The sequence below is a fragment of the Entelurus aequoreus genome, linkage group LG18, assembly GCF_033978785.1.
Source record: "Entelurus aequoreus isolate RoL-2023_Sb linkage group LG18, RoL_Eaeq_v1.1, whole genome shotgun sequence".
Lineage (NCBI taxonomy): Eukaryota > Metazoa > Chordata > Actinopteri > Syngnathiformes > Syngnathidae > Entelurus > Entelurus aequoreus.
Genome location: NC_084748.1, coordinates 2,772,548 through 2,782,625, shown reverse-complemented (window position 1 = coordinate 2,782,625; position 10,078 = coordinate 2,772,548). Strand labels below are relative to the sequence as shown.

The window sequence follows — 10,078 nt, the reverse complement described above, 5'->3', positions numbered from 1 at the left end:
CTTTTAGTAACGACGATATGGTCACGCACAATAATCGTCCCTCGTAACACTTTGGGATTATGGTACGATAATGTGTCATTTGCCATCTGGCAACGCGTTCCACGCCAGCAACAGGTATCGACAAACTGCGAAGAAGTGATCATGTTGTACCATTTTAACTGTTTGTAAATGTTGAAATTTATAAATAAAGGTTTATAAAATAAAAATAAATAAAAGTGAGATAGGCTCCAGCGACCCCGAGGGGAATACGCGGTAGAAAAGTGATCATGTAAACACCGACAAGATGGACGAACTCCTCCTGGCAACACCGGCTTTTATTTAGCGCGACAAGCGGGAATTCAGCCTAAATTAAAAGTGTGCAATCAAAATAAAAAGGCCGTCATAGAGCAGTTGTTGCCGAGGAGCGCAGGTCCGCCCCCGCTACGGCTCGTCAGTTCCTGCGTGCGGGGGTCAAGTTCCCGGGGAACGGGGCGGAGGTTCCCGGGGATTGGGGCGGAGGTTCCCGGGGATTGGGGCGGAGGTTCCCGGGGATTGGGGCGGAGGTTCCCGGGGATTGGGGCGGAGGTTCCCGGGGAATGGGGCGGAGGTTCGGCCGGAGAAGCTTCGACCTCACGCCGACGGGAAAGATGGAAGTCAATAGTCGGTGAGGAGTGGACGGAGCGGGGATTGGTTACCTGCGACGTGTCGGAGGACCGAGGCGACCATGGCAGACCGGCGGACGAGCGGCGGCAGCGAGCGGCAGTTTGACAAGAAGTCTGCGGTCAGAGCAGCTTCCGTCGGCCGCCTGCTGAAGCGGGAATGTTGGAGCCTCTTGGACTTTTACGTGAGTAGGAAACTTTCTTCTTCTTTCCACTCACAACTTAGCTAAACATTCTTCTGCTGTATTTACGACTGCAGGGTTTGCATTCTTTACAAAATTAACAACATTTCCATGAGTATGTTTTTGTCTTTTATTATTATTTGTATTATTACTATGAATAATAACCATGTGTAGACTCAGGGCCCCAAACTGGTTTCATCAAGTATACCACCTCAGAGAAAACTTGGCTCCAAATACCATCATAGTGACATTAAATACAGTAGCGTAGTAGACCTAAGTATTCATTAAGTACCACCATAATGACAACATTAAATACAGTAGTGTAGTAGACCTAAGTATTCATTAAGTACCACCATAATGACAACATTAAATACAGTAGTGTAGTAGACCTAAGTATTCATTAAGTACCACCATAATGACAACATTAAATATAGTAGTGTAGTAGACCTAAGTATTCATTAAGTACCACCATAATGACAACATTAAATACAGTAGTGTAGTAGACCTAAGTATTCATTAGGTACCACCATAATGACATTAAATACAGTAGTGTAGTAGACCTAAGTATTCATTAAGTACCACCATAATGACAACATTAAATATAGTAGTGTAGTACACCTAAGTATTCATTAAGTACCACCATAATGACAACATTAAATACAGTAGTGTAGTAGACCTAAGTATTCATTAAGTACCACCATAATGACAACATTAAATACAGTAGTGTAGTAGACCTAAGTATTCATTAAGTACCACCATAATGACACCAATTCCTGCCATGTTAGCATGCTAATGTTTTATGCTGGCACTTTAGCTCATTTGGTACGTTTAAACCTTACAACTACGGAATTCTATCATTAAAAACCATTAACATTTATTAACACACACAAAAGGACCGAAAATTGGGTACCGGTATTGATTCCCAGGTACCGGTTCAAATGTGAGCGGGACCCGTCCCTACTCATATTTCACTCATTTATTCATGACCTCACCTGAACTTTCTTTTGTTGTACCGTCTCTCCAACGTCGTCGCTTCAACCGTGCATATCATCCTCCTAATTAGCCACTGTGAACGTAGTATCTGTTAACATAATGCAACACATGTTGAGGTATAATTAGGTGCTGTGTAACCGTTACTCACGCTGACATGAGTCTGTTATTTACATTTTTGTTATACCTTTTCTCCAACGTCGTCGCTTCAACCGTGGATATCATCCTCCTAATTAGCCACTGTGAACGTAGTATCTGTTAACATAATGCAACACATGTTGAGGTGTGATTAGGTGCTGTGCAACCGTTACTCACGCCGACATGATGAGTCTGTTTTTTACATTTTTGTTGTACCGTCTCTCCAACGTCGTCGCTTCAACCGTGGATATCATCCTCCTAATTAGCCACTGTGGATGTAGTATCTGTTAACATAATGCAACACATGTTGAGGTGTGATTAGGTGCTGTGCAACCGTTACTCACGCCGACACGGTGAGTCTTTTATTTACATTTTGTTTTGCGCTGACAAACCCTTGGAGATAGCGTTGGCGTGACTTGGGAACGCCGACAAAAGTTGGCAATCAAATAACGGATGAGTGGCCAAGATGAAAAGGACTTTTGTGCCAGGAACGCCACACCTTTTAGGCCCTGGAGCACCACGTTGGTGCTGTGGTTGAAGTGGAGAGCCGTGCAAGGGTTAGGACTGCGTATGTTCTTCCTGTTCCAACAAGGCCGGGGCACCAAACATTCTTCCATCTTAGACGTGTGATGACTTCCTGTTAATAAAACCAAATTCTTGGTTTCCTTCCAGCGTGTTGCATCAGACTGAGAGCGGGTGTGTCGTCACGCTGGGAGCAGTCTGGCATGTCACCTCATTCCCACAGGGTCTGACCTGGGAACTATTTACCCAGAGGAAATAACGGGAGTCATTTATGGAAACTATATATATATATATATATATATATATATATATATATATATATATATATATATATATATATATATATATATATATATATATATATATATATATATATATATATATATATATATATATATATATATATATACAGTGGTGGTCATAAGTTGACATACCCTGGGAGAATTTATGATTTCTTGGCCATTCTTCAGAGAATATGAATGATAAACCTTTCTTCCACTCATGCTTAATGGTGGTGTGAAGCTATTTATTGGCAAACAACTGTTGGCTCTTTTTAAATCAAAATGACAAAAGAAAGTACCTAAATGACCCTGATCAAAAGTTGACATACCCCAGTGACTTTGACGTGATTAGATGCACAAAAGTTGACACAAAGAGGTTTGAACGACTAATCAAGGTTCCGATCCTCACCTGTGACATGTTTGTTTGTAATGAATGTGTGTAGAAAAGCTCAGTGACTTCCTGCCTTCTGACACACCATTGCATCTTTCATCCAGTGCTGCACACATGCTTCTGCCTTCTGACACACCATTGCATCTTTCATCCAGTGCTGCACACATGCTTCTGCATTCTGAGAACAGTTGTTTGCCAATAAATAGCTTAAATAGTCCTGGAGAATTTGGAGCTAATCCTCCTTTTTCATTGTCCCATTTAAAGCGTTCCTTTGTTGGTTCCTTGGTTCGTTCCTTCGGTCGGTCGGTCGGTCCTTTGTTGGATCGTTCCTTCGGTCGGTCGGTCCTTTGTTGGTTCGTTCCTTGGTTTGTTCCTTGGTTCGTTCCTTGGTTCGTTCTTTGGTTCGTTCCTTCCTTCGTTCCTTTCTTCCTTCCTTCCTTCGTTCCTTTCTTCCTTCGTTCATTCGTTCCTTGGTTCGTTCTTTGGTTCGTTCCTTCCTTTGTTCCTTTCTTCCTTCCTTCCTTCGTTCCTTTCTTCCTTGGTTCGTTCGTTCCTTGGTTCGTTCCTTGGTTCCTTCCTTGGTTCGTTCTTTGGTTCGTTCCTTCCTTTGTTCCTTTCTTTCTTCCTTCCTTCCTTCCTTCGTTCCTTTCTTCCTTCCTTCCTTCCTTCGTTCCTTCCTTCCTTCCTTCGTTCGTTCCTTCCTTCGTTCGTTCCTTGGTTCATTCGTTCCTTGGTTCGTTCCTTGGTTCGTTCCTTGGTTCCTTCCTTCCTTCCTTCCTTCCTTCCTTCCTTCCTTCCTTCCTTCGTTTGTTCGTTCCATCCTTCCTTCGTTCCTTGGTTCGTTCCTAGGTTCGTTCCTTAGTTCGTTCCTTGGTTCCTTCCTTGGTTCCTTCCTTGGTTCCTTCCTTGGTTCGTTCCTTGGTTCCTTCCTTGGTTCCTTCCTTCCTTCCTTGGTTCCTTCCTTCCTTCCTTCCTTCCTTCCTTCGTTCGTTCCTTCCTTCGTTTGTTCGTTCCATCCTTCCTTCGTTCCTTGGTTCGTTCTTTGGTTCGTTCTTTGGTTCGTTCCTTCCTTCGTTCCTTTCTTCCTTCCTTCCTTCGTTCCTTTCTTCCTTCGTTCATTCGTTCCTTGGTTCGTTCTTTGGTTCGTTCCTTCCTTTGTTCCTTTCTTCCTTCCTTCCTTCGTTCCTTTCTTCCTTGGTTCGTTCGTTCCTTGGTTCGTTCGTTCCTTGGTTCGTTCCTTGGTTCGTTCCTTCCTTCGTTCCTTTCTTCCTTCCTTCCTTCGTTCCTTCCTTCCTTCCTTCCTTCCTTCCTTCCTTCCTTCCTTCCTTCCTTCCTTCCTTCCTTCCTTCCTTCCTTGGTTCGTTCTTTGGTTCGTTCCTTCCTTTGTTCCTTTCTTCCTTCCTTCCTTCCTTCCTTCGTTCCTTTCTTCCTTCCTTCGTTCCTTCCTTCCTTCCTTCGTTCGTTCCTTCCTTCGTTCGTTCCTTGGTTCATTCGTTCCTTGGTTCGTTCCTTGGTTCGTTCCTTGGTTCCTTCCTTCCTTCCTTCCTTCCTTCCTTCCTTCCTTCCTTCCTTCCTTCCTTCCTTCGTTTGTTCGTTCCATCCTTCCTTCGTTCCTTGGTTCGTTCCTAGGTTCGTTCCTTAGTTCGTTCCTTGGTTCCTTCCTTGGTTCCTTCCTTGGTTCCTTCCTTGGTTCGTTCCTTGGTTCCTTCCTTGGTTCCTTCCTTCCTTCCTTGGTTCCTTCCTTCCTTCCTTCCTTCCTTCCTTCGTTCGTTCCTTCCTTCGTTTGTTCGTTCCATCCTTCCTTCGTTCCTTGGTTCGTTCTTTGGTTCGTTCTTTGGTTCGTTCCTTCCTTCGTTCCTTTCTTCCTTCCTTCCTTCGTTCCTTTCTTCCTTCGTTCATTCGTTCCTTGGTTCGTTCTTTGGTTCGTTCCTTCCTTTGTTCCTTTCTTCCTTCCTTCCTTCGTTCCTTTCTTCCTTGGTTCGTTCGTTCCTTGGTTCGTTCCTTGGTTCCTTCCTTGGTTCGTTCTTTGGTTCGTTCTTTGGTTCGTTCCTTCCTTTGTTCCTTTCTTCCTTCCTTCCTTCCTTCCTTCGTTCCTTTCTTCCTTCCTTCCTTCCTTCGTTCCTTCCTTCCTTCCTTCGTTCGTTCCTTCCTTCGTTCGTTCCTTGGTTCATTCGTTCCTTGGTTCGTTCCTTGGTTCCTTCCTTCCTTCCTTCCTTCCTTCCTTCCTTCCTTCCTTCCTTCCTTCCTTCCTTCCTTCCTTCCTTCGTTTGTTCGTTCCATCCTTCCTTCGTTCCTTGGTTCGTTCCTAGGTTCGTTCCTTAGTTCGTTCCTTGGTTCCTTCCTTGGTTCCTTCCTTGGTTCCTTCCTTGGTTCGTTCCTTGGTTCCTTCCTTGGTTCCTTCCTTCCTTCCTTGGTTCCTTCCTTCCTTCCTTCCTTCCTTCCTTCGTTCGTTCCTTCCTTCGTTTGTTCGTTCCATCCTTCCTTCGTTCCTTGGTTCGTTCTTTGGTTCGTTCTTTGGTTCGTTCCTTCCTTCGTTCCTTTCTTCCTTCCTTCCTTCGTTCCTTTCTTCCTTCGTTCATTCGTTCCTTGGTTCGTTCTTTGGTTCGTTCCTTCCTTTGTTCCTTTCTTCCTTCCTTCCTTCGTTCCTTTCTTCCTTGGTTCGTTCGTTCCTTGGTTCGTTCCTTGGTTCGTTCCTTGGTTCCTTCCTTGGTTCGTTCTTTGGTTCGTTCCTTCCTTTGTTCCTTTCTTCCTTCCTTCCTTCCTTCCTTCGTTCCTTTCTTCCTTCCTTCCTTCCTTCGTTCCTTCCTTCCTTCCTTCGTTCGTTCCTTCCTTCGTTCGTTCCTTGGTTCATTCGTTCCTTGGTTCGTTCCTTGGTTCGTTCCTTGGTTCCTTCCTTCCTTCCTTCCTTCCTTCCTTCCTTCCTTCCTTCCTTCGTTTGTTCGTTCCATCCTTCCTTCGTTCCTTGGTTCGTTCCTAGGTTCGTTCCTTAGTTCGTTCCTTGGTTCCTTCCTTGGTTCCTTCCTTGGTTCCTTCCTTGGTTCGTTCCTTGGTTCCTTCCTTGGTTCCTTCCTTCCTTCCTTGGTTCCTTCCTTCCTTCCTTCCTTCCTTCCTTCCTTCCTTCCTTCCTTCCTTCGTTCGTTCCTTCCTTCGTTTGTTCGTTCCATCCTTCCTTCGTTCCTTGGTTCGTTCTTTGGTTCGTTCCTTGGTTCGTTCCTAGGTTCGTTCCTTAGTTCGTTCCTAGGTTCGTTCCTTGGTTCCTTCCTTGGTTCCTTCCTTGGTTCCTTCCTTCGTTCCTTCCTTCGTTCCTTCCTTCCTTCTTTCCTTCCTTCTTTCGTTCCTTCCTTCCTTCATTTGTTCGTTCCATCCTTCCTTCATTTGTTCGTTCCATCCTTCCATCGTTCCTTGGTTCGTTCTTTGGTTCGTTCCTTGGTTCGTTCCTAGGTTCGTTCGTTCGTTCGTTCGTTCGTTCGTTCCTTGGTTCGTTCCTTGGTTCGTTCCTTGGTTCGTTCCTTGGTTCGTTCCTTGGTTCGTTCCTTGGTTCGTTCCTTGGTTCCTTCCTTGGTTCGTTCCTTCGCTCGTTCCTTCGTTCGTTCCTTCGTTCGTTCCTTCCTTCGTTCCTTTGTTCCTTCCTTCGTTCCTTCCTTCGTTCCTTTGTTCCTTCCTTCGTTCCTTCCTTCGTTCCTTTGTTCCTTCCTTCCTTCGTTCCTTCTTTCGTTCGTTCCTTCCTTCCTTCCTTCCTTCCTTCCTTCCTTCCTTCCTTCCTTCCTTCTTTCCTTCCTTCCTTCCTTCGTTCCTTTCTTCGTTCGTTCCTTCCTTCCTTCCTTCCTTCCTTCGTTCCTTCGTTCCTTTGTTCGTTCGTTCCTTCAAACTAACTAACTAACTAACTAACTAACTAACTAACTAACTAACTAACTAACTAACTAACTAACTAACCCGGCCCCTGAGTCAATAAGTTTGGGGACGCCTGATATAGATCATATACATACATACTATGCAGTAATGAGTGACTACATTCTGTGTATGTACTCTCATCTAAATCAATGATTATATCACAGAATGGATGCATATAACTGGTTAAACATGTGTGTGAACATTTGAGTGGGACCCGGCCCCCTGCTGTAGTGGAAAAGTTGGGGCCCCCGATCTAGAATATTTATGGCGAGCGTCTACGTTATTAACTCTGTTTTTACCTTGTCTTGCTGTTGAAGACATGCTAGTTGATGTCATACATTTATAATAATAACAATAGTGGATAAAACATGACATGTGACTATGAGTATAAAAAGAATACTAGCCCTGACACTGTACATGTGACTATGAGTATAAAAAGAATACTAGCCCTGACACTGTACATGTGACTATGAGTATAAAAAGAATACTAGCGCTGACACTGTACATGTGACTATGAGTATAAAAAGAATACTAGCCCTGACACTGTACATGTGACTATGAGTATAAAAAGAATACTAGCGCTGACACTGTACATGTGACTATGAGTATAAAAAGAATACTAGCCCTGACACTGTACATGTGACTATGAGTATAAAAAGAATACTAAACATGATTTGTCCCCCGCTGAAGAGTAAGAGGGAGAACCTCCCTGCCGATGTGGGCGGGGCAGACCCCCGCCTGGTGTCGGTCCCGCCCCCGTCCTCCCAGCTGGACTCCCGGGACCAGCTGTGGCGCCTCCACGTGGCCCTGCTGCAGTGCCGCAGCCTGATGGAGAGCGCCATCGCCAAGGAGGACGAGGAGCTGGGCGCGGGCCAGGACCAGGACCAGGACCAGGGCCAGTACGCCAGCCTGAGGTCCACGGTGAAGGAGAGGCTCAAGCTCCTCGCCTTCTGCGTCTCAGAACTGCTCGGTGCCGGGGACGGCCCGGCCGTGCCCACACCCGCCTCCGGTGACAGCTTGGAGGTGAGCTGCTGCATGGCCTCTGAGCTGGTGAAAGTATGTCAATCATGTCTCACCTGGATAGTAGAAGGTTGTGCACGTAAACCCACACGTTGGTCAACTTTGACATCCAACTTAGACCCAAAGATGTGGACAATGACAAGAAATGCGGCAAATTTTTTTACAATAATAATAATTCTTCATCTAAACAGCAAGATATAAACATCCCATCAGTCTTTATCCCAGTGAGAGCAGACCTTGTACAGTAAGTGATTGTTTTATGAGTTTTTTATATCTTGTGTAGCACTTAGCAACACTGCTACATGATGCTTAGTGATTCACTAAAGCTGCTGCTGTTCAGCATAAAACTTGGAGGTCATCCTCCTTATATTCAGCCTCAAAAATAGAAGTTTCTGGATCATCATTTGTCCCAAAGTAGTCTTTGTTGTCTCTCTTGAAGTCTGTCATGATTAGTAGTCTTCTTCTTCTTGTTGTTGTTGTTGTTGAAGGGGAAGTGAACGTTGTGATGTGCCTGTAAAAATACGCTGCCAAAATACGTAAAATTACATGTTATTATGAATGTTACTACATACTACATATATACTTACATCATGTATATATTACATGTTATTATGAATGTTACTAGATACTACATATATACTTACATCATGTATATATTACATGTTATTATGAATGTTACTACATGACATATATACTTACATCATGTATATATTACATGTTATTATGAATGTTACTACATGACATATATACTTACATCATGTATATATTACATGTTATTATGAATGTTACTACATGACATATATACTTACATCATGTATATATTACATGTTATTATGAATGTTACTACATGACATATATACTTACATCATGTATATATTACATGTTATTATGAATGTTACTACATGACATATATACTTACATCATGTATATATTACATGTTATTATGAATGTTACTACATGACATATATACTTACATCATGTATATATTACATGTTATTATGAATGTTACTACATGACATATATACTTACATCATGTATATATTACATGTTATTATGAATGTTACTACATGACATATATACTTACATCATGTATATATTACATGTTATTATGAATGTTACTACATGACATATATACTTACATCACGTAAATATTACATGTTATTATGAATGTTACTACATGACATATATACTTACATCATGTATATATTACATGTTATTATGAATGTTACTACATGACATATATACTTACATCATGTATATATTACATGTTATTATGAATGTTACTACATGACATATATACTTACATCATGTATATATTACATGTTATTATGAATGTTACTAGATACTACATATATGTACATAATGTGTATATTACATGTTATTATGAATGTTACTACACTACATATATACATATACGTTTTATGTAATGTTTATGATGAATATAAACAAAAAAATGCAATTATAGCCAATATTTCAGATCAATTCCCAACAATAAGGTGATATTTGTGTACATTTAAATGATTTGGATTCAGCAGGTCTTATCTTGAAGGTGACACTCGTGATGGTTTCCTTCAAAACAACTTGAACATTATTGTCTAGATGACGTGAAGAAGTGTGCGTGAGGATGATGAACACCTGTGGCGGGTGGTGTGGCGGGTGGTGTGGCGGGTGGTGTGGCGGGTGGTGTGGCGTGTGGTGTGGCGGGTGGTGACGCGGTGTCTTCTCCCCCCTCAGCGAGCGGACGGCAGTCTTTTCGAGCTGAAGCTGTTGGTGCTGCGCATCTTCCAGGAGGTGGACTACTGGGCCAAGACTGCGGTGGCCATCTTGCAGACTCTGTCCAAGGAGCCGGCCAGGAACACCCGCCTGAGGAGGAGCATCCGCAGCACCCGGAGATGAAGTGCAGGTGCAAGGGTGAGGGCACAGGGTACTACGCACGTTCCTCGCTCCTGTTTCCGACACGTTCCATTCGCTTCGATTTGGACTGCAAGGATGCATTTGTCAGTGTATTTGTCACCAGCGATACTA

At 43.2% G+C, this 10,078-nt stretch overlaps 1 protein-coding gene and 1 long non-coding RNA gene across 3 annotated transcripts in view; one reads left to right on the top strand and one right to left on the bottom strand.

Moving 5' to 3' along the window:
- The first annotated feature begins 575 nt into the window (after positions 1-575).
- The window catches only part of cntf (ciliary neurotrophic factor), a 12,056-nt gene continuing 2,553 nt past the window's right edge, over positions 576-10,078 (top strand). The window contains exons 1-3 of one of the 2 annotated variants that reach the window (XM_062025988.1): positions 576-823; positions 7,724-8,056; positions 9,788-9,964. In XM_062025988.1, the coding sequence (XP_061881972.1) occupies positions 704-823; positions 7,724-8,056; positions 9,788-9,949 (615 nt within the window). In that variant the 5' untranslated portion in view covers positions 576-703 and the 3' untranslated portion in view covers positions 9,950-9,964. Of the gene's footprint in view, positions 824-7,723; positions 8,057-9,787 lie in introns of both variants that reach the window. The other variant, XM_062025987.1, reaches the window with a different exon arrangement.
- LOC133633457 (uncharacterized) lies at positions 1,995-2,521 on the bottom strand. The gene is made up of 3 exons (XR_009821759.1): positions 2,319-2,521; positions 2,152-2,232; positions 1,995-2,065 (listed from the first exon to the last, which is right to left on the bottom strand). It is a non-coding gene; the product is annotated as an uncharacterized LOC133633457 (long non-coding RNA).